The sequence below is a fragment of the Folsomia candida genome, unplaced genomic scaffold, assembly GCF_002217175.1.
Source record: "Folsomia candida strain VU population unplaced genomic scaffold, ASM221717v1 Fcan01_Sc019, whole genome shotgun sequence".
NCBI lineage: Eukaryota > Metazoa > Arthropoda > Collembola > Entomobryomorpha > Isotomidae > Folsomia > Folsomia candida.
In genome coordinates, this window is record NW_019091211.1 from 2115174 (window position 1) to 2139371 (window position 24198).

At 36.5% G+C, this 24198-nt stretch overlaps 4 protein-coding genes and 1 pseudogene across 5 annotated transcripts; 2 read left to right on the plus strand and 3 right to left on the minus strand.

The window, feature by feature from the left end:
• Positions 1–3: 3 nt before the first annotated feature.
• Positions 4–4242, minus strand: LOC110857900 (delta(24)-sterol reductase). The gene is made up of 7 exons (XM_022106513.2): positions 3888–4242; positions 3711–3816; positions 3538–3656; positions 2721–2815; positions 2033–2558; positions 1577–1752; positions 4–1268 (listed from the first exon to the last, which is right to left on the minus strand). Exons 1-7 carry the CDS (start codon positions 4221–4223, stop codon positions 1115–1117), a joined length of 1512 nt encoding a protein of 503 aa, XP_021962205.1. The 5' UTR covers positions 4224–4242; the 3' UTR covers positions 4–1114.
• Positions 4243–10057: 5815 nt separating this feature from the next.
• Positions 10058–13069, plus strand: LOC110857901 (lipase 3). The gene is made up of 7 exons (XM_022106514.2): positions 10058–10321; positions 10794–11010; positions 11301–11415; positions 11495–11613; positions 11682–11809; positions 11885–12049; positions 12248–13069. The coding sequence occupies exons 1-7, from the start codon at positions 10109–10111 to the stop codon at positions 12638–12640; spliced, it is 1350 nt and encodes a 449-aa protein (XP_021962206.2). The 5' UTR covers positions 10058–10108; the 3' UTR covers positions 12641–13069.
• A 1224-nt stretch (positions 13070–14293) lies between these two features.
• On the plus strand, positions 14294–18125 carry LOC110857902 (ammonium transporter 1-like). 2 transcript variants are annotated; one of them, XM_035858273.1, is made up of 8 exons: positions 14294–14954; positions 15530–15733; positions 15800–15900; positions 15978–16032; positions 16314–16592; positions 16655–16870; positions 16971–17082; positions 17159–18125. In XM_035858273.1, the coding sequence occupies exons 2-8, from the start codon at positions 15616–15618 to the stop codon at positions 17751–17753; spliced, it is 1476 nt and encodes a 491-aa protein (XP_035714166.1). In that variant the 5' UTR covers positions 14294–14954; positions 15530–15615; the 3' UTR covers positions 17754–18125. The 2 variants fall into 2 exon arrangements, with proteins under 2 accessions (XP_035714166.1, XP_035714165.1); XM_035858272.1 differs by lacking the exon at positions 14294–14954 and adding an exon at positions 15367–15442.
• Positions 18126–18174: 49 nt separating this feature from the next.
• On the minus strand, positions 18175–20461 carry LOC110857903 (annotated as a pseudogene).
• Positions 20462–21561: 1100 nt separating this feature from the next.
• Positions 21562–24198, minus strand: LOC118438157 (probable leucine aminopeptidase 1). The gene is made up of 5 exons (XM_035857972.1): positions 23909–24198; positions 23112–23372; positions 22786–22978; positions 22609–22681; positions 21562–22305 (listed from the first exon to the last, which is right to left on the minus strand). Exons 1-5 carry the CDS (start codon positions 24132–24134, stop codon positions 21958–21960), a joined length of 1101 nt encoding a protein of 366 aa, XP_035713865.1. The 5' UTR covers positions 24135–24198; the 3' UTR covers positions 21562–21957.

Below are 24198 nucleotides of genomic sequence, written 5' to 3' on the forward strand. Positions count from 1 at the left end.
TCATCAACATCAATAGGGATTTATTCTAATATTTTGCATCATATACATACAATTGTACCACTTTAATCCGGTTGAATATGTATTGGAATATTATGTATTTATACAGTGTACATTGTACAGTATATATGTATGTGCGTGTAATGAGGTAACCGGAAATTTCGGTCTCAGAAATATGGTGCAGACAGGGAACTACTAAATAACTCGCCAATTCAGACTGGATGATCGTCAAGATGCCAAGAGTTCGATAGGTTTTGATCCCTTTTTCAAATCCGAGGCCAAGCCGAAATTTTTTATCCACGAAATTGATGCCAATTGATGAATTGAGAGAATTTATGGCCAGATAGGTGACAACAATACCGTTGAGGATGCATAACCCGCAGAGCACCGTGGTGCAGATGAGGATGTTGCTGATGAAATAGGAAAATATTTGGACGAGTATCTTTACAAGAGCGGGGTAATGAAGGACAAATGAATAGAGGGGATTACTTTCAGGTTCGAAAAAGCTAATATAAACGAGGACTGAGGGGAATATGAAGACCAACCAGAAATAGGCAGCAGAGACTAGCTTCTCTCCCAGAAAGTTGGAATTCGTCTTAAGACGTTTTGAAGGTAGTAATGCTAAAGATAAGAATTATTCGACACATTCAAATTCGACAAATCATATGCCAATATAGTCCTAAAGATGAAATTTTTAAGTATATAATTATGCCTGTGTAAATCCATATTCTTAAATCTACTCTGTTATCCCACCTTGAATCTGAAAATTGTATGTAGAAAATTTCTCAAAGCTATAAACGCAGTACTGTATCCTATTTTGATTAATGGTATAGATAATTTTGATCAGTTATCTTTATAATACTGGGGAAGCATAACCTCCATCATCCCGCGCTCGTATCCTTCCCATACTATTAGCATGGTAGGGATACGAACGCGGGAGCCAAATTTTGATGGAAGTTATGCTTCCCCTACTATAAAGTGAATTTTACGCATATACTGAACTTTATGATATCAGCACTCCATATTTGGAAGTTATTTAGGTTTATAGAAACACAACTAAAGAAATATTACTTTATTTAATTTGCACATGAATCACTCTGCATTTTGTCCGAACCGACTATTTGATTCGTCTCATAGCCTTGTCGAACACGTCTGGAAATGCTTTTCTGCAACTGCTCGACGCGTTCCGAACTTTGTCGTACGGAATTGTATAAAACATTTGGCGCAATTCTTCATTACTCAAAAATACGTCTGCATACAATCCAAGGAACCTAAATAATAAGACATATACGTACATAAATTATCACTATTTCGAACAATTTCCCATTATTCTGTTTCTATACACTCTTAGAAAACTTGTATTAAATCATTACTGCCATGACTCTGCCAGCACTGGTAATAAAGGGCAGAACAGTTTAGAATTTTTATGGCAATGGAAAATTTACCACTTAGAAACAAACTACTACCAATCTGGAATAAAGTTATTACCAAATCAATACCAGTGTGGAGTTCATATGTGAGTACCAGATTTTTAACAGCGTAAATATGCACATAGCTTGGTTCACTAGAAAAACATTACCCATCATTTTTTAGCAAATATTGTTCGCATTCACGAATTCTGTCGGCAATACTGCGACCGACGTCGATCGGAGTTCCATAAAAGCCAAGATCCATGTAATCCCCACCATAAACAGCTGGCGTCTTCACCATTGACCGATTCTGAAGCTTCGCTGCACAAAGCCAAATAGGGTAGACCTGTGCCAATGTCAGTGATAAGTTGTTAAGTGTTAATGTGCATAAATACATATTGTATTTATGCGGTATTCACAATTGTCTTCGTATCCTTAGTACCGTAAAATACTTTACGAAAAAATAAGGGGTCAAGCTTCGTAAAAATCGTAACCTTACTAACGCGATTTTCAAAGATAAAATCTTACAAAATATCGTAATCGTCGTAACTTAGGTATTTTGCGATACAAAGAATACTACGGATACGAAGGAATAATGAATACCCTCATTATTTAGTCATCACAACCTTGTAAATCGTGTCACATTTTTGCAAAAATTCATCCAATTTTACAGTTGGGACGCAAAAATCTTGAATGACTTGACTTCGAGTAATAAATCTGTACATAAAATTTGGAAACAAGGCCCACATCGCGTGTACATTGAAAGGGTGCACCCATCCAAAGAGAAGCATAATCAGTGGGTTACTCAGAGCGGGCAGTGTATTTTCAAACTGCCAAAACATTCCTCGCGAATGTCGATGAAAATAGTCGCGGAGAGGAAAGTACTCAATATATTTGGCATTATTTTTAGACGATTTCATTCTGTTCATCACGTTTTCGACGATATTGTGAAAAAACGGCTTGTACCATCGATTAATATAATTTATCCGAGAAGGGTCGGATGGGTTGGAGGTCATGTCGCCAAACATGAGCATGACGTCGGTCATCGAGTAAATGATGCCCTCCACGTACGCGTGGTTCTTATTTCTTTGCTGCATTAGTTTCACGGCGTTCGGGATCGAATCGACGTAGACGTACTCGATTTGCATGTACCTGGAAATACGGGTTTCGATGCGAATTATGTATGGTCTGATTTTTTAAACGAGAGACATTTTTGCATGTGAAGTTTATGGGGGCTAGTCATCTCTTATATAAAAAACCAAACCAGTGAGGCAACGATAAGACTAATTTTCCGGGATGTGAATGAAAACTTACTTCCCAGCAGGGATAAGTGGTATCGTTACTGAAGTGAGAAACCCGATCGTTCCGTAAGAATGGGAGACAGCGTAGAAATAGTCTGAGTTTTCAGTCTAAAATTAAAGTTTACAATTTTAGCTTTCATTAAAATCTGGAATGCAATATCTCTCACAAGGGATACTTTCGAGGTGATAGTCTTGTCCAGGGTACCCACTATGATTTTTAGAATCTACCAGGACTCTAGATGAACGACCCATTCTTATTTCCGTGTAAAACTCACATTCGGCGCCATGGCGTGGCGCCACATTCGCCGAATTTGAATGTTTTTATTTTTGAAACCGTCATAACTTTTGAAATCCTGCACGGATATTCGAAATTGTTAACAGAAATGATGACAAAGAGTTTAAATTTCGATTTGAATGATATTTTTCAAACAACTGATTCTTTCAATTTTTGGAAGATTTTAATATTGTCTTAGATGTTGAAAAAATCTTAAAAATATCTCAAAAATAAAATTTTTTGATATATTTATGAGTGTTTTTTTTATACATTTCTTAAAATTTTGACCTTCGTGATCATTTTAAGGCCAAAATTTTAAAACCCTCCGGAAACTGCAAAAGTAATGGAGGTTTCAAATTATTCGAAAATGCGGACTTTTGAGCCTTGCGCCACGCCACGGCGCCGAATATGAGTTTAACCTGGAAATAAGAATGGATCTTACATCTAGGGTCCTACTAGATTCTAAAAAACATAGTGAGTACCCTGGACACGACTATCACCTCGAAAGCATCCCTTATCAGTTTAATAAATTCGAGGATTTTATTGTTTCTTAAACCTCTGAACAATTCAGAACGTCACCATCAGCCGTAACCAATTCGAAAGAGGTCACAGCATCTGCGAACACTCCATAGTGGTGACTACTCGTCTCAAGACCTGCCCCACATATTAGTCCACCTAAAAAAGTATCAAAAAATTAAATTAGGTGACTTTAAATTTAATAGATCTTACCGACTGTTAAAGAATCCAATTCTGGAACAACTGGGATGGTAAATCCCTTATCCGTAAGTATTTTAGTTAGTTGGCCCATCATCATTCCAGGCTCGACGATTAACCTCTGCGCATAATTAATTAAGCAATTAAGCAACTTGTTTGTTAATTACTAGACGAGGAAATCCTTTATCTCACCTTGTTCTCCACGTCGATTTCAATTATGTCATTTAAATCCACTTCCACCTTGTAGAAGCCTCTTTTGTCAACTTTATGAATTGAGAAGCTCTTCCAGCCTGGTTTCGCAGTGCACATGTGACCCTTTCTGCCACCCTCGATCCATCGCCGAACTTGAGCCTGGACGTTTTCAACCTTTTTCGCATGTCGTTTGTGAGTCGTATAACAATTTCGGGTGCTCATGTTAAAATAATTAAATATTTTGACACATGGTCCGATGAAAATTAAAAGAACAATGAGCATAACGAAGTCCAGGATGGACCGCAAAATGGAACGACTTGGTTGGTGAATTGCCATTATTATTCTCGTGCAAATGTTACCTTGACACTAGACTAGATTTTTGATGACCTGGTAATCTTATAGCATGCATATTTCCTGTCTGGCGCTTCATAAAGCAGAATCAAGAATTAAAATCTGAGCTTGTTAATTGCAACAATGTTTCAAGTCGGTGGGAAAGAGTGTTTTTTTGTCGGAGAATTTATTCTGGTTTTTCATGAGATGAAATGTCTCATGAGATTTGAGTAGGTTAACTTAATGTTATTCTTGTCTTGTGAGAAACAATGTTGTTCATATGGGTATCCAGATATGTATTTAAATGTGCGATATTTTTATTAAGATTTCGGCCCTGTTGCGCAATATACTTGTGTGAGGGAGGTTAAGACTGTTGATTTAAAATCTAAAATTTATTGACGACATGGTCTCTGCATGCGTTAGGAATATAACATTTTATTTTAATTCCCATGGTTGATTTAGCTTGACAGCAGACTTGTTGACTTGAAATTTGCTGAATACATTGTAGTAAATTTAAGCAGATGTGTCTTTAGTTCCATAATGCTACTGGGAGTTTATAAGTTTTGATTATGTAACATTTAGAATAATACTTAAATTTGCTATTTTTGCTGGGTAACTTTGTTTATATCTGCATTCTGGAGTGTGAATTTATGCAAATATTTTGCCTCATATACATACATACAATTGTACCTGTTTAGTCCGGTTGAATATGTACAGAAGATGCACACATAAGCATGTATTGGAATATTATGTGCAGTATGTATGTATTAATGAGGTAATCGGAAATTTCGGTTTCAGAAATATGAATATCGATATGTAGATATATTTAAGTATCTAGGGATTTAGGTACATATCTATATTTATGTATATTTAATTATTTATATATATTTAGATATGTATTATATTTTAGAATTTTGGATATACATAGGAAATTTAGTAAATGACGAAAAATTAGAAAAATTAATATGTGAATATCCCATTTAATTTGCTTAGAATTAAGATTTCAGACGCTTTGTAGTGTTTATGCTTGTCTGTAGATGACATTTTATTCTTAAAAAATACGATGCTAGTAGTAGTAACATTCTATTTCCGTGCCAGTAACAAACTCACCGTATGATACCCTACTCGTTCCAAATATCTCAAAAAGTAATCCATCCGCACCCCGTGCTTAACCGTGTCCACAGATCTTAAGAATTCCAAATTTATCGAAATTGGCTGCAACCCTGCAATCATTCTCCTTCTAATCTTATCGCGACCATAAAATCTACAAATCTTCATCCTAAACTCATTCGACAGCATGGATGCCTTTGCGATGTAATTTATCGAAAAAAATTCAATCATCCCTCCAAAAAGTAGGCAGCAAATTGAAAGTGAGACAATTACCAGGGAAATTTTACCACCCGGTAAAAATTGCAGGACAAAATAGTACATGGCAATAGTTGCTAAGACAACGGCATGAAAATGATGTAGACACGGAACTACTAAATAACTCGCCAATTCAGACTGGATGATCGTCAAGATGCCAAGAGTTCGATAAGTTTTGATCCCTTTTTCAAATCCGAATCCAAGCCGAAATTTTTTATCCACGTAATTGATTCCAATTGACGAATTGAGAGAAGTTATGGCCAGATAGGTGACAACGATTCCGTTGAGGATGCATAATCCGCAGAGCACCGTGGTGCAGATGAGGATGTTGCTGATGAAGTAGGAAAATATTTGGACCAGGATCTTCACAGGAGCGGGACAATGAAGGACAAACGAATAGAGGGGATTACTTTCAGGTTCAAAAAAGCTAATGTAAACGAGGACTGAGGGGAATATGAAGTCCGACCAGAAATAGGCAGCAGAGACTAGTTTCTCTCCAAGAAAGTTGGAGGTCGTCTTAGGACGTTTTGAAGATAGTAATTCTAAAGATAATAATTATTTAACACATTAAAATTCGACACAAATCATATGTAAATATAGTCCTAAAATAAATTTTGAAGTATATCATTATGCATATGTACATTAATACATATTCTTATAGCTATTCTGTTATCCCACCTTGAATCTGCATATCCACTTGGAGAGCGGTTTCATAGGACATGATAAGCTTTCGAAGATTAGACGATTTCAAAAAGAACCACAAAAACGGGACGCAAATGCATGCCACATCCGTGATGACTAATGTGGCGAGATACACTTTCAACTCCCGATTTTCCTGTGGGGACATTATTAGAAGTTGAAAAGTTCTGGCTACAACGACCGGCAAAACGATCAACGTCATAATGCCAGTATAAATTTGAAAGGTTCTAAAGCTCCATTCTTTCTCCCGACAAGGCTCCGCTTTGTCAGACTTCTTGATCCATTTTAATGTGTAACAGGTGAACCAGGCGCTGCGTTGAGCGGCGCGGACAGCGTGCTGAAAATATCGAAAACCTGCATCGTTCCACATTTTGAAAAAAAATGTATCAAGATTTAAGAATACTTGAGCTTGAGTAATGTATGAATTTATGAGTGAAATGACTATCTGTCTATCGAGTAGAACTGCGTCTATTTGTTTGTTTAAACACGTAAGTAAATTTTTTCCCGGACAAGATGGTTATAATTTTGCATACCTACTTATTTATTTTGAAACATAAAAAATTTGTGCAAACTTTTAGAGTTTGAGTTATAATTTAAGAGGTATAATTAGAGTTTAATTGGAATATATTGTCTTGCAAAATAGTTTTATATGTTGAGGAACAATGTTCTTGGGCGACATTAGATGACGTAGTTCGTAACTATGTGTAATGTACGTAATTAACCTTTTTGGCTACCAATTACACATTTGTAACAATTTTTTATCACTTGACTACCAAGGTAAATATTATTCGAAATATTATGCTGCCTATCAATTACACTACTTCTATAACAATAACACATTTGGTTACGAAGGTCTTATGGAAATTTTACGTCATTCGGCATTTTGTAACTTAATAAATTTCAATTATTTTCCACATTTGCTATCTGATTTTTTTAAATTCGCTACTCATTACACACATTTGTGTAATTTATGTGTGCAACGAAAAACAACCTCGTGTGTCATTGATCGCCAAAGGATGTTATAGTAAATATGTAGTACGTAGAAATGCACACGTGTGGAATTTGTAGGCACAGTAATATTTAGAAAAATAGCTTGATATAGTCCAGTGATAAAAAATCGTTACGCAAAAGTGTGTAATTTAGTACGTAACGGAATATTTCCGAAAATTAACTGGTAGAATAGGCAGCGTTCATAAACTTCATAATGGAAAAAGGGTGGATGATCAGTGCCCCATGATATGGCGTGCCTATGTGACAAATTATAAAAAGGGGTGGATGGGTCGAAAATTGAAATGTCTCCAAGAACACTTTTATGTTACGTTGAATTTTTTTCAATTTTGAGCCACCCGTGATTTATTTTACGTTTTTTTGTAAGTACTTTAGAAATTAATTGCTGCAAAATCGGTGCGCTTACTGGTGAGTTTACTACAGTCAGTCTGGTTCAAGTGCCGGGGGATTGGAACTTAGTAGCTGGGTAACGTCACCCAAAAGTTCCGATTCCCTGGACTTTTTAGTTATGCAAGTTACAGGGAAACGGAACCCACTTGTCGCAGGATTTAGCGGGCCTCGATTCCCCGGTACCCTCTTACGCAAAAGTTACGATTCCCCGGAACCCAACATTTTTCTTCCATTTTTCATAAATTGGATAAATTTCCGCAGAAAATTTGAGATATCTCAAATTAACCTCCCACAAATGTAGAACATTGGATAAAAAAATTAGAATTTTTTATAGTGGCGTTTTTCCTAAAATCACAAATATCTGACAAATTTGAGGAGCGGCAAGCTCAAAAAGGTACGGGAAATCGTCACCCAACAATTATTTTCTAGGAAAAATACAATTATTTTGCAGTTATTGTTACAATTATTAAGTTATTATTATGTTACAATTATTTTCACATAAAAATAATTGTATTTTTCCTAGAAAATAATTGTTGGGTGACGATTTCCCGTACCTTTTTGAGCTTGCCGCTCCTCAAATTTGTCAGATATTTGTGATTTTAGGAAAAACGCCACTATAAAAAATTCTAATTTTTTTATCCAATGTTCTACATTTGTGGGAGGTTAATTTGAGATATCTCAAATTTTCTGCGGAAATTTATCCAATTTATGAAAAATGGAAGAAAAATGTTGGGTTCCGGGGAATCGTAACTTTTGCGTAAGAGGGTACCGGGGAATCGAGGCCCGCTAAATCCTGCGACAAGTGGGTTCCGTTTCCCTGTAACTTGCATAACTAAAAAGTCCAGGGAATCGGAACTTTTGGGTGACGTTACCCAGGTACTAAGTTCCAATCCCCCGGCACTTGAACCAGACTGACAGTATTGCACACAATTCCGAGAAATTTACGAATGTGGACTAGGTGAAGCGGATTTTTAGCAAGGATAAGATAATATACTTGGACTTCTACTCCATATAACAAATCGACTACATATTAGTCAAATGGTCCTTACACTCTAAGAAACCTGGTGATAACTATCACCGCGCGGTGGTCATATGTGACTCTACCGGAATGGTGACAGCTGCAACCACCGAACGGTGACAACTGCACCACCGCACGGTGATTGATCATCACTAAGCTGGTGATGGGCATCCACCCTCCGGTGGTCTTCTGCCACCTGCCGGTAGAGTCACATATGACCACCGCGCTGGTGATAAAATTTCTTAGAGTGTATACGCCCGATTTCATAACCATCACATATGTATTTATTACTCGATTAATCATAATGAGACATTTGCTGGTAAATATAATGCCGATGTACTTATTAGCTCACCCTGCGTAGCATGAGAGCTATTGAATTCCTCTTGTCCGTCCGTCTGTCTGTCTGTCTGTTAACGAGTTTTTTGCATCAATTGATGCTATTTAAAAATCCCCTTGACCATTATAGAATAAGTTAGGCGCACCATTGGTATTGAACAAACCGAATCGAATTTTTTAATAAATTAATAGCACCATTGATATCTAACAATCGTTAACACAAAATGATGCGAAATAATTGGGAGAAGGGATGCAAAACGCACCAATAGTGCAAAATATCCGGGAGAAATGGTCATACAATTTTGACAAAGTTTTCAAAATTATGTATCCCGGATGGTCGCTAATGCTGCAGTAATGGTGCAACGGCTAGCCGTTTTCGTTGCACTATGGGTGCAAGAATATATACGAGTTATGATTTATTTTTCCAGCTTATTCCTCATCTTCGGTGCAAAGTTCTATCTAATCATCATGACCGGGTGAGCTACTTCTAACGTTACTACGGTTTATTTGAGACCTAAGCCAACCTTTGTCCAAATGAATACATACACAAAATTTACAAAATATTGATTAATGTCATGCATACATACGTACGTACATATGCACATAATGCATGTATTCTCATATGTAATTAAAATTATTTCTTATTTCACATAAACTGAACAACCTCAACCTATTTCACTTATTTACTCCCTAACCCTCTCTCATTCCTCCTCACAATTTACACGACCTAACACTTTGTTGCATATAATGCCCCATGCAAAACTGCCCCAACCAACTTATTTTATTGTACAATTTTTGCAAGACGCCAGTGCGACAGCCAACATTTGTATGCATTACATATGTCTATCTATGTGTATCTCACTAATTACTCACTTGTAGCAACTTGCTATATATGTATTACAATCAACTTTATCACCTTCATTAATTTAGGTATATATATATTTCATATATCGATATATGTCTGTACATACCATTACAAATTACTTATGTCATGTTATTTATTTCAGTCAGTAAGTGCATTTAGTTTGAAGAATGTCTAAAAAGTGGAAGCCATTAAAATTTAGACTTTTCGAAGATGTGCATAAAATATACAACTTTTCTGGAAATATTCATCTCCAAAATATTTGTAGTTAGTGTTGTGCTAAATTGTATCGTGGTGGTGCATTCTGCTTGGATAACACCTAGAATTTTGGAATTGGCAAGATTTATTCCAGATTTTGACCTACCTGAGTTTTCATTACCCAGTTTTCCTAATAGCCTTAACAAGAATAGGGTAGTATCGGGAACGGTAAGTTGGTATGTCCATGTTATGGAGAAGTTTCCATCAATAAATAAATTTCGATTAATTTTAAAAATTAGAAATAAGATAATATTCTCTGATACGGTTTAAAAAACGAGTTTATTACAAACGCTTAGGTCAATACAGCTAATATTTTTGGATTTAGTCACAAAATCGAAAAAGCCGCATGAGAGCTTTTAAATAGTACCTTAAGACACAGTGACCGGAAGTGGAAGGGTGATTTGTATCCTACATCTATATCTCATATATTTGTATGATCTAATACAAATATTAATACAATTTTACCCTTCCGTAGCATAAGGAAATAACTTTTTACGTATTTTAATTTTTTTTGTCGATTTATCTCAGGTCGTTATTGCCATACTTAGACTGCTACCTATTTTCATTAAAGATTAAAGATTTCCACACATTTTTCATTAGTCCACAAATTCCATAATAAGATCAATTCTGTCTTAAATAGGTTGGTCAAATTGAGAATCATGGCTACCCCTCAGAATCCCACACAGTTGAAACAGAAGACGGTTACATACTTCAAATTCATCGAATCCCCACAACAAAGGCACCCCTTAAAAAATCTCAACCCGATAAAATGCCTAAATTTCCAGTTCTCTTAATGCACGGGTATCTTCAATCTTCGGCGGATTGGGTGATTAATTCGCCGTGGAATAATTCACTAGGTAAATAATTCAAAATATGTATTGGGTGTAGTCACGTCAACGAAACAAATTCAGTCGTAGTTTGAGAAATAGTGTAATGTTCCGATTTGTAAACATGCACATTCTTTGAGTACATTTGCGAATAAGTTTTTCAGCAGAAAGTTCTTGCAATGGTAAAAAAATTCTCGAAATCATGCAAATTGTCCATTAAATACATAGATACTTTACTTTATTTGCAAGATTTGCAACCTATATGTATGTGATCCTAAGTTATTGTCATCAAGATTATGCAAACTTTTCTGTATGTACAGCATTCCTCCTGTCCGATTCTGGGTTCGATGTATGGCTTGGAAACGCCAGAGGAAATTCTTATTCCAAAGGACACACCAAATTTCCCCGTAATTCAAATAATTACTGGGATTTTAGGTGATGACAATATCAAAAACTAAATCATATTATTTTTCGTACAAATTTCCCATGTTTTCATAAATACGTATGGATTTAGTTTCCATGAAATGGGCAAGTATGACCTTCCAGCCATGGTGAATCACATCCTGGAACAAACTGGGAAACGAAAGGTTCACTATGTCGGTTTTTCTCATGGAGCAGCTGTCTTACTTACAGGTACATATTTCGTGATTTATGTGGACTCTTGAATTACTCATATTTAAGGTTGATATTGATACGCACAGGTCTTTCGACGAGGCCAGAATACAACGAAAAAATAGCGTCCGGTATTCTCCTCGGACCCAGCGTGATCCAGGAGTATTACGTGAACGGATTTTTACACGCGTTTCCCATCAGCGCAAGAATTCTTAATGTATGTATGCATTTCAATATCTCCCTTTTTAAATTTAGCAGGCATCTCTTTATATTTACACCTGAATATTTTTAGGGAGTAATCAATAATTTTGGAGCGCTACCCTTGTTTCCTCCCATGCTGGCTGGACTTATCAATGCATTCCTGACACGTTTCTGCCATCCGAGCTTTGACCGGATAGGAATTTGTTGGAATTTTATACACTTGGTGTTTGGAGATGATGACAATCTTATAACCAAGGTATTTATTTATCCTCCAATTAAAACATGAGGTTTTAAAAGCTATTTAACCTGCCAAAAATTGGCACATTTTTCGCACAAGAGACCCTCATTGAGATTTTACCCTGAAATGAGACTTCTCACTGCTGTGAAATTTTTTAAAATATCAGCCATTTGTAACGAGTTAAATAATTTACTTCACTTTTCTTGTCGTAAATAGGATCAAATGCCCATAATAACATCTGCAGCACCGTCCGCCGCTGGACTTAAAGGTTTGGCGCATACCGTTCAACACGCCGTTTCTCATCGTTTCGCCGAATACGATTATGGAACGGATCGAAACTTGGAGCTTTATGGGACCTCGTCTCCTCCATCCTACAACTTGACCAAAGTTACCATTCCAGTCGCTATATTTGTCGCTTTACACGATTCCTTAGCTATGAAGGAAGATTCAAAAATCCTGGCGAGAAGCGTACCTAATTTATTGAGTTATAATGAAATCTCGTATAAAAAATTTAACCACATTGACTACACGTATGGAGGAAGTGTAGCTTTTGGTGTGTACTTGAAAGCTATGGAAAATATGAAACTAGCCGAAAATAGGGAGAAGTAGTAAAGTATTTATTTTTACACTTATAAAAATCCAGTATTAAAATAATACCAAGCAGTATTTCTAAATGACCAAACGTACCAAAATGGTACTGATAAGTAATACGGTGCAGTCATATGCAGATCGGTGTTAAAGCTTTACGATATCGGTAGCGAATTTTTACGGACTGGAATATCTGTAATTTTAATACCAAGCAGTAGCAACTTTAATACCGAGAAGTCAACACTTGTGTGACTATGCCAGATTTATAACAGTGTATGTATACATAAGTTCTCTGATTTGATTTTTTAAAAATTGCATAACATGCATAAAAAGGACTAAAAAAATGCAACTTCGTAACCGATAACACAAAACTTATGTTTGCATGTCTGATTTGTGTTTGTAATAAATAAGTACTTTTTTACATAAGAATAAATTTGTATCTAAATCGTAGATCGGACCATTTCGGGTATATTTGTTGGTCAAAACGGGACCTCAAAATTACTACAGCCGGATAAAATGCTTAATTATCTCGTTTTGGTAAGAGATAAAGACACACGACATTGTTATCTGCATTTAAATTTTTTACAACCATTCGAGAAACATTTAGTGACCATTACTTGCATGCTTTTGTCTAGTTTAATTTTCCATTCATGCTCAGAGGTTTTCAGTAAATCACCTCATTTATAGGGTTGTACTGATGTCGGTGAGAGAGATTTTAGGTATTTGTGACATGCCCTATTTGGCCACCATTTTGATTAATGGCAAGGCCAATGTTATAATATACCTAGAGGTACTCACTACACCGTATTGCAACTCATTTGGCAAATTTACGAAGCTAAAAAAATATGTAGTGAGGGGATTCGTGAAATTTAAAGTATAAATAAAATCGTAAATCTCGTAAATCTCTCAAATTTATTTATAAAAATCCTTTTTAAGCTATTTTCAAGAATTTCTGCAATTTTCTCTTGCTGGTGATTGTGAGGATTTTTAAAAATAATTTTTCAAATCAAAAGATCCCCATTTGCTGGGTAATCTTGCAATAGAAATCTTATGATTTTCCAGTAAGAGTTTTGCAAAATCTTGCAAATTTCGCAAGTCACGTTGCAATGCTAAATTTTCGAGATATACGAAATATGCAAAGGTCGACGTGATACTAGGAGATTTATGCCGTGCCAAAATTCTGAAAATTCCAGGCAATTAAATAGATTCATGCCCTCGACATTGTACAACTCTGATAATCACACTACATACGTGCCCTTTCTAACTATTGCAAGACATTTGCTTGCTTCCCCCTCCACTATTTATCCCATTGTCTGCACACCTCTCAGTCGCTGTCAATATTTTATCATGGTTGCATTGTTAAAACACCTGGAACATGAAGCACAATACCTATTTAATCACCTTTTCTGCATTTTTAACTCTTAATAAAACAACAGTCATATTTATTACATAAAACACGTATGCGCTCTAGTGCATATTATCTAACTCATTATTTATGGTAAGCGACGCGTTATTACAATACTCAGCATTAAATATTGCAGCCTCCAAATCACTTCTAAGCTATACGAGGCGTCAATATATGCTGTTCCAATTTCGCGATTATGAAATATTTAGGTTTGTTTAATCGCACAGAGTTATTTCTTTAGTTATTAAATAATAATGCCGGTTTGCATTGTGAGTGCAAGCTCAAGGGTTTTGAGTACAACCTAGTTAAGATTATTACCTACACTAATAAATAACCAGGTAAGCAAGGTCGACGAAATGCACCAGTGTCTTATTTTCCATGCTGATAAGAACATCATTTCTCTGATTTATTTACGCATCCTCTGTAATTACACTCCTGATGATACAAATATACACACGAAAGCTACATTAAGTTTGCAAAGGAAGTGCAAAAAAAACTTCAATTTCGTCCATTGTATCAAGTTTGTTGCGTGTCTAATGAATATTTTGGGATCCGTTTCCATGTAAGGAACTATTTTCTCTCAAGCTTAATTCTGGAAAGGCTGGCTGTCGTGCTATGGAATGATGACACTTGGCAGTTTTTGGCTCAGTCGACATGTCTCGACATGAGGTGAAAATGGTGTGAATCCAGTGTATTTTTTGTGATTCCTTAATCATGAGCTAATTGTGTGATTCGGCAGCTATAATAACTAGGATTAGGTAATCTATATACTTATGTACAGAGATGTGAACTTTACCTCGATTGCGATGTGACGTGATTAAGTAGAAAAGTGCGATTTGTATACGAGCCACATGTGGTATTAGTGACATTTGGCAAATCTATGTAATTTGTTACGTTATCTTCTGTTTGTTCGGAAGCAACAAATCAATGGTAAGTAATTTCGTTACCGAATACTTTTATAATGTCAATTCTGTATGTGTTGATGAAAACGTGATCCATGATCATTATTAGAATTTAAATCAGGAAATTAAGATTATTAAAGGTGTGAAAAACATGTCATTTTCCTTATTTTGAGTATATCGACACAATGTTTACGTACATATTTATATTACAAGTTTAATGCATCTTTCGTATTTACGTTTAAGTATTATCCCCAACCGCTTATTTTGGTTAATTTGCTCAAACCGGAATTGACAAATTTATTTGTATTACAAAATTACAGTAAATTTTAACGCTTTATGTACTGATTACATATTTGGCTTTTAATATTATAACAATGTAATGTGTACATTTCGATGTACATATGCAAAAGTTTGCAATTTTCCCACTCACTCGGTTCATATTCAAGTTTTTGATCACACTGATTTTGAACGTAGAATAAAATTAAGGAGTAAAAAATACAAAAAAATTGTTTAAAAGTGAGCAGGCACAAAGTTCATATGTAGATGTTTAATACATTTTGTACATATGAATTATTTCAATTTACCGATTTAATTGTTTCACAGTGCCTCTGGGAAATGTATCCGCACTAATTTCTACACCTTTGACAACTCCGGCGACCCATAATACCACAGAGACATTGGAAACCATCATGGGGCACAAAACTTTGCTTTCTGCCAATTCCAATAACCTGGTTGGTGGGACGTCGCAATATGATCCCGGTGAAATGGCGTGGCTCATGGGATGCACAGCTATTACGTGGATTATGAGTAACAGCAAGCGTGCATATTTTTGAAATTTAAATTTTGAAATAGCCTAATTATTATGACAAATAGTTCCAGGAGTGGGCTTTTTCTACAGCGGTGTCGCTCGAAGCAAAAGCTCTCTCAGCCTTCTGATGATATGTCTATGGACTTGCGCCATAGTTAGTTTTCAAGTAATTCAAAAATAAATAATTTGAGACGATGATAATTATTTCAGTGGTAATAACTGCATTATTATCATAATTTGCAGTGGTACTTGATCGGATTCTCGTTATGCTTAAGCACAAAGGGAAACCAAATCATAGGTGAATTTGATGTGATCATTTACGATACAATTGTTTATTAGACGTACTCACGACGACGCTTCGCTTATCTTGCAAATCTCGTAAATTGAGCATATCCTTAGAAGTTTTGCTAACTTTGTAAGGTGCAAAAAATTTTGCTGGCAAACAATGAGATTTGTGTTCGGAAATGCTCAAAATTCATGTTTTTATTTCAAATTTGCTAAACGAGTTGTGATGCAAATAAGGCGTTGACGTGAGTACACTCATTATTGTAATAATTATTTTTTGCGCGGAAAAATAAGGTGGGTTGGACCACTTATTCCTTACGAACACTAACCAACCTTACCACGGTAACCCTAAAATCCCCACGCTCCTCGTAAGCATCTGGTACGGACTCTTTGCCGCCATCACGCCCACCATCATTTTGGGCGGGATCGCCGAAAGGACTCGTTTCCTTCCCACCATCGTGTTCATTTTTTTCTGGACCACTTTTTGCTTCGATGTTTTAACCTACTGGACCTGGAACCAAAATGGGTGGACATATGTCTTGGGGGCGTTAGATTTTGGCGGTGGTACCCCAGGTAAGCAATTGTTACTAAATTATGTAAATCAATAACTTTATCAAGAGTATTATATTCCTTAGTTCATTTGTCGACGGGTGCAGCCGCTCTTGCATTTGCAGTCATGGTGGGAAAACGGATCGACACCAGTGAAAAGCCACCCCACAATATGACCAACGTCTTTTTGGGGACAAGCTTCATCTGGTTGGGATGGCTCGTGGCAAATGCGGGTTCCGGTCTTTCACCCAACTTAAGAGCGGTCACTGTTTTTGTCACAACAAACATTTCCGCCTCCATGGGTAAAGCAACAATGGGTCAAATTAATGTTATTCAAAAACTTATGTGTTAAAAATTTCGATTTTTTTAATTTATCAAAATTTTGTTTTTCAAATTTTCTAGGAGGAATCACTTGGGGAATTATGGATTACATTCGCCACGGAAGAAAGTGGTCCGCCTTAGGATTTTGTACAGGGTCAATATGCGGTTTGGTCGCAATTACACCTGCATCAGGGTAAATATTTAGCGAAATTTAAAAAAAACATGCAATTCAACCTTGCAAAAATTTCGCAAAATTTATTATCCTCCAGATACGTCTCACCCAGTTCCAGCCTCGTCTTTGGCGTAGTTGGTTCAATAATTTGCAACTTTTGCGTCGACCTGAAACCACTCTTGATACGAATTGAGGCTGACGATGCATTCGACGTATTTTGCGTGCATGGCATTGGTGGCATCGTGGGCAACCTTCTCACCGGAGTTTTCGCTCAGAAATCCATCGCCGCAGTGGATGGCAGCATAATTGAGGGGGGTTGGTTGGATGGTAACTGGAAACAGGTGGGGATTCAGGCCATCGACACGGTCGCCGGGATGGTGTGGAGCTTCGTGGTTACTGTAATCTTGCTTTATGTCATCAATAAAATACCCGGACTTCACCTGAGGGCTGATCCCAAGGATGAAAACGAGGGGTTGGACAAGGCTGAAATGGGACAAAGCGTAAATGAATATGTCGAAGAAATAAGATCAGCCATAGAAGATTGTACGACGACGCGGATTACGGTTGGTTCAAGTGACATTGTTGCGTTCAGAAAAGTGGAAGGTCATAATAATGGAGAAATTAGTAAGGAGAAAAGGCATGAAGATGGGAATGATGAAATGGCGGAGAATGTGGTGGAGACAAATTTGTAACGTAATAATAAGTACAAGTACGTAGAACTATTATGGCGGGTCACAAAAATTTGTATAAATCTCACCATGCCCCATTTCCCGTGATACGGGCTTTAAATGAGGTGACTAGCCTGAAAAACTGTACTGTAGCTATGTATTTAGTTTGTCCAAAATAGCCAGTTTCGGCCATCTCACAATTTTCCGTTTTCGGCTATGTACACAAACATTACGGATCTTCTATGCAACATACTTATACCAAATCTACATATGGTTTTTGGGATTGATGTGATTGTCTATTTTGATACATATTTCCTTAATGTTATGGATAAAATACAACACCCATTTTGTACATATATGTAATTAATAAACTTACAATATACATATTTCCTAACGTAATCAAAAGTAGGGGATTACTTATAAATACACAAAACCGTATAATTGCATTGCCGTTGCAATACTCAATTAGCCATTTCGTAATTTAACAATTATTCACTGATATCTTCATGCTCCACGGTTGACCATCAATTTTTTAACGCCTTCTACATACGTGCGATAATACTCTTCCCAATCAATCTCTTGCGTATCCGTATAAAACAAAGTTTTATCAATTGTGTTCAAATCCAAATTTAAGTTCTCTGCATTTTCCGTTGAGAATGTCCACCATTTATTCAAGAAAAATCCGTATGCCTCAATAATCGCGAGACCACGGCGACACTGTTTCGCAAAACTAAATAATCATAGCAATTAATTAATCACTATTTTTTGGTCTGATTAATTAGCAAACCTGGATTGTTTTCCGTTCAAGCGATTCACCAGATCTAGAATTATACAGGGAATGGTTGCGTATATCCAATTCAATAGATGGAACCAGACCCGTGACGTGGTCATGCTTAGCCTTGGCGTTCCCATTTTGCACGGGTAATTTACGTCTTTCAAGTATTGTACCAACAAACGGATGACCCTCCCGTTGGAAATACGACTTTTCGGGGTAGAACAGCAATTATAGACGCGCAAGTTTTCGCAATTTCTTAATTAAACAGTATTTAATTAGAAATGTTAAAAATCCCATTGCAAACTAACAAAGGTCGGTTCCCGACTGTTTCTAGTGTCCAGGGAACCCATTATGTTTTTTATAATCCACAAGGATCCTAGATAAAGGATCCTTTCATATTTTCTTGTAAAATTAATTCGTACATAATTGCGCCCTGGCGTGATGCTACATTCACCAAATTTGCCTGTTTTTACTTTAAACCGACATAACAAGCGTGAAAATATTCACAAGTTCTTGAAGTCGAACTCGGCAGAGCTCATTTTTTTAATTTCGAAATTTTCCTAGACAAGGGATCCATAGAAAAAAACTTAAAATATCTCAAACACTAAAGATTTTTATTTTTCATTTCTTAGCCCAAAATTGTGAAAAATCCACGTAAACTTCCGAAGTTATGGATATTTGAAATTGGTCGAAAATGAAGATTTTTAAGTTTGGCCCCACGCCACGGCGCCGAATATAAGTCTTACATGGAAATATGAATGAATGCTTTATATAAGGTCTTAGTGGATTTAAAAAATATCAGAACACTAGAAGCAGTCGGGACCAAATTCTTTGCAAATTATTACTTTATCCATGCAGTCCGAAAACCCGCAGCGATGGCCAAATTCGCCACCACGTCGAGAGGTACTATGTCAGAGTACGAACTTCTCTCTCCGAGTAGACAACTCAGAAGTCCTGACCCTGTGGCGGCAATAATTGCAGAAATTCCATTCAGACGGTCGACGAATCCTGCTTCCGGTTCTTTCCAAGATGCACAAACTACATAGAAACAAAATTTTCAGTAAGTTGGCATCGTTATAAAACGTAAAAACGTACTTATCGACGGACGAATAATAGCGATGGGTAGTTTTCCGCCTTTCTCAATGATTAGATTCTCCGCCAGAGCTTTGGTGTATGTATAAGTGTTGGGTTTATTCCCAATGAGGCTTAATTTTAATCAGCAATTAACTTGGATTCACAAATAATTAATTTCAATTTCTTACAGTGGTGTTAACTTTTCTTCTTCATCATCTCTTAAATTCTCGATAAATCCAACATTTTTGATATCTAGCTCGATAATATTTTCGGAAATAAAATCCTCATCACAATTGGCAAATGCAGTGGAAATGTGGACGTATGCCTGCAATTTGTTTAGATTACAGATACAAGTGACCAATCAAACTGATTGTAACGCGAACCTCTAAATTTTGAACTTGGTGACACAAACTCAAGATTTTCTCCGTCCCACGATAATTAATTTTACAAGCGAGTTTGAGTTTCTCATCGAATTTGACCGTTGCTGCGGAATGGATGACGATAGACACGGTGGAAATTATATGTTCGTAATCTTTGCCGGATACGCCTAATTTTGGCAGAAGCAAGTCTCCTGAAATGGCGCGGACTTTACTTAACTGGGGAAGCGTCGTCTTTTCTTAGAAGGTCGAAAATCTAAAAAAATTGGAAATGTTATTACGAAATTTTATACTTTATGCAGTATCAGATTTACCGGAGAAGCTAAAATGTCATCCAGTCGGGTCTCCACATTCTGCCCTCGTTTATCCCGAATTAATACATTAATTGTGCCAATATTTGGACAAGATCTTAGCAACTTTTCTAAAATAGCTTTTCCCAAAAAACCTGTCACACCAGTAATAAAAACTGACTTGTTTTCGTAAAATTTCTGAATTTCGCTAGACATTTTTCTTTCTGTTGCTTTTAGTTGACACTAACGTGTTAAGATTAGAGAATATTTAAAGCAGTGTATGCAAACACCAACGGACAATTCGACAAGGTTTTCACGCTACTGTCCAAAGTTCAAATTTGAATCTTAGGCATATTTATAGTAGAGCTTCATGTGCGGCACTCGAAGTATAGACCAGTGGACATATTGAAATGTGTACTGCTGCATACAATTTCTGTGTGACGTAAATACATATGCATGAACACACGTCATACAGATATGGATCCATATAATACACGCCCTTAAGAAACGTGACACTCTTTGGAGGAGGGGACCTCTACCTTTCACCCCCAAGATTTTGATCCTTTTGGGGTATATTATTGCATCCTATGTATAAGTCTGCTTAATTCCTGAAGTGGTTTTATTCCTATGCCCTTCTTTTAACCCTTCACCCCCCTCAAGGCGACCAAACCATCTTTAAAGGCTAGGCAAAAATCCAGTTGGAAAGCACTCGTTGTGGTCCTGAAGAGCTGCTAAATATTAAACTCTACTTAACTGTTTTGAATTTTTAACTATTTTCGATAATTTCGTGACCAAGGTTTAGTTTGATATTGGATATAACCGATATTGACCAAGCTGCTGTATGGAACTTCAATCGTCGCGCAAGAGGTTTCAAAATCGGAGTAAAACTGGATTATTGGTGCATGTTTAAACAAGCGAAAACGGTTTTTTACCCTTTAAATGGGTACCATTGGGTGCCATTTTCGGGTCACAACATATTCAAAAGGCATTCAAATCTGGGGGTGACAGGTAGAGGTCCTCTCCTCCTTATGGTCATATGCAAAAACGGTCAAGTAAAGTGTGTGTGAATGGACTCCTTTCAAACCGCAAATTGACGTAGGTACACGCATATTCTAATAGAAATCTCATGTTTTCCCACGGGTGTTGGGAACAGTGTAAGATAAGAGTTTAAAAGGTACGTTACAAAGCATCACGTTTAATCATTTAGCAATTTTTAGTAATTAATGGTTTATTAAATCATTTATTACTTTATCCTTGTTGTCAAAATTTCCCTGATATTAGTGGCTAGGCAAATGAAAATTTTGTCGTAGGTCATTAAAAATTAAGCGTCATTACTGTCAAGGAATTTAACCAGTTTTATTAATTATCTATCGACAATTTCCTCCGGACGTAGATAATTCCATTACAGATGTATGTATGCAACTATTTAGTAAAAAAATACATGGCTAGTCTTGAACAATTATAAATATTTTGTCGGGATGATTATTATTTGAATAATTATTCCTCCTGTTAAGTATTAATCTCTTTCGTACTATTAAGTTTTAATCAAATTTCCCTTCGGTTTCCTCTTCATTTAAATTAATTTGGAGAATTTTATTTCAATATATGCATTATTCATAAATATTAATTTTATTGCATTTATAACACATATAATCACTAATCATAAGTATGCAATACAGACTTTGATCGAAACATTAATAAAAAGACATATTTTATCTTTTTCCCACCTCCGCAATTTCGATTACCGCAGCAACCGCTAGCTTTACAAATTCAGCAATCTTATCAAAGCTCACTTTGTCCAGGGTGTCCTTCAGGGTGTGGAAGTCAGGATTTTCAGGGTACTCTGACCCATCGGAGGCGTGGAACCCGTGATGCGTGAAGGAAGCGTGGTCAGAGCAGGCATATCCACATTGAATGTTTATCCACGGATAGGCGCAATACCTGTCGACGACAAGGCGGACGAACGTAGACAATTTTGGCGACGTATAGTCGGTCACAATCCCGATCTGGTTTGGACCTTCACGGAATCCCACCACGTCAAAATTCAACATGGCAACAACCTTGGGAGGAAATTATATATTCGAATATTTAATTCGTAAAATGCACTCGCTCACACAAAGCGGCAAAAGGATTTTAAACAGGACAAGGGTTATAAAAAACGCATTTTTTGTATAAACATTAAAAATTCTACGTCAAAAAGTTAAAAATTGGTAACTATTTCAGCTGCTGTAAAATCTACAAATATTTACTAACTCATACATATATCCTTTAATTTTTGGTATTACCAAAAAAATGATAAGGTAATGACGCTTATTCGAAAGATATCATTGTATCCACGCCGGAATACTAACTGGGTTACCTACCTTCACCCTGCGATCGGCATAGTCTTCCGCGATATCCATCGATCCACGACGCCCAATTTCTTCAGCTGCGTACCTGGACGAATAAATATGGTTTAGATTACAGATTTAATATGCAATTCATGCACATGCGTCCAGTGATCTCCTCGAATTGACCGATACTTTTATTTTACAAATTACCATTGAAATTCGATCGACCTTCGTGGAACAATCCCAGACGCGATTATAATTCTTAAGGCTTCCAACACTGTTGCACTCCCGCTCCCGTTGTCATCTGACCCAGGTGCGATACCGTTCATCGGATCATCTATATTTATGGAGTCGAAATGCGCTCCTAGGATGACGACGTCGTGCCTTAAGACGATGTGGGATCCTGTTAATGGAAATAATTTTTACCGCCATTAAATTCATAATTCCCGCCATATATCATCATAAATATGTGCATATTAGTAGCATGCATAATCTAATATTTGGAACGTGGACATAGAAATTTGACACTTTCTGACCTTCGATCCGTACGATGATGCTGTTTTGAGGCCAGGAATGCACAAAATTTCTGACCGTGACCCTTCCTCTATATCGCGTCTCATTTACGGCAGCTTTGACCGTTTCCTCCAACCATTTCTGGGCAGCAACACCATTCGAGTTATTGCAGTATCGGTTAGGAAAATCGTCCAAACGGTCGATAAAGTTTTTTATTCTGGAAGTTCTAATGTTTTTCAAAGCGTCGGCGATAAGTTCGTGGTAGCGTAAAGTTTCCGGGATTGCTGGAATTAATAAAGACGGAAATTTGAATTTGAGGACTCGCATAATTTCACATCTGTTTCATAGCGGATGCCTAAGATGCTGATATATATAACATCGAAGGTAAGATTCATGGTGATCATTGATCACTGATCAATACGACACAGGTAACTTTATATCTGATCCGGACAAGTAACTAATCACTCAGTAAATTGGTTAACGTATTTGTGACACAAAATAGATACATATGTGTAACAAATTCTTTGATATACTGAGGCAATTCACGTAGTCCTTGTTAAAATTGTAAAATACGTAAATTATATGGGCAAACTTTTGCAATATTTTATAAATATTTCGAAGGAAAATTAGCTTTCAAATTTTTGTAAACTTACTCAGATCAAGGGCGTCTCTTTTTAGTTTGCAAAAGTTTTCAAATAGTTTACAAAACTTACGAATTTTGCAATGATTGCATGAATTAGAGAAATCGGTGCCAGAAAGAACAGCATCTCGAGAATGAAATCAATAATCATTTGTATGTATCACTATTTATTACGCATACCGTCTGCTGAATGATTTGGATGTAATCTATCCTTAAATTTCCTTGACGTAAAATCCAGAAAATTTATATTTTGTTTAACCAAGGTAAAAATCTCATCGTCTCCTAGCCACGAGCCTGTGTCGGTTTCGTTCACTTTGATAAGTCGTTTTCCGTCGTGCGTTTCATTACGCGATGTCAATACAGAAGCTACCTGTGCTAGCACGATTCCAAATTTAATTATTAGCATTTTAAATTTTTTAATAGATAATGTTTTAAAACTGTCCAGGCTTGTAGCCTTCGTGTCAACTCAA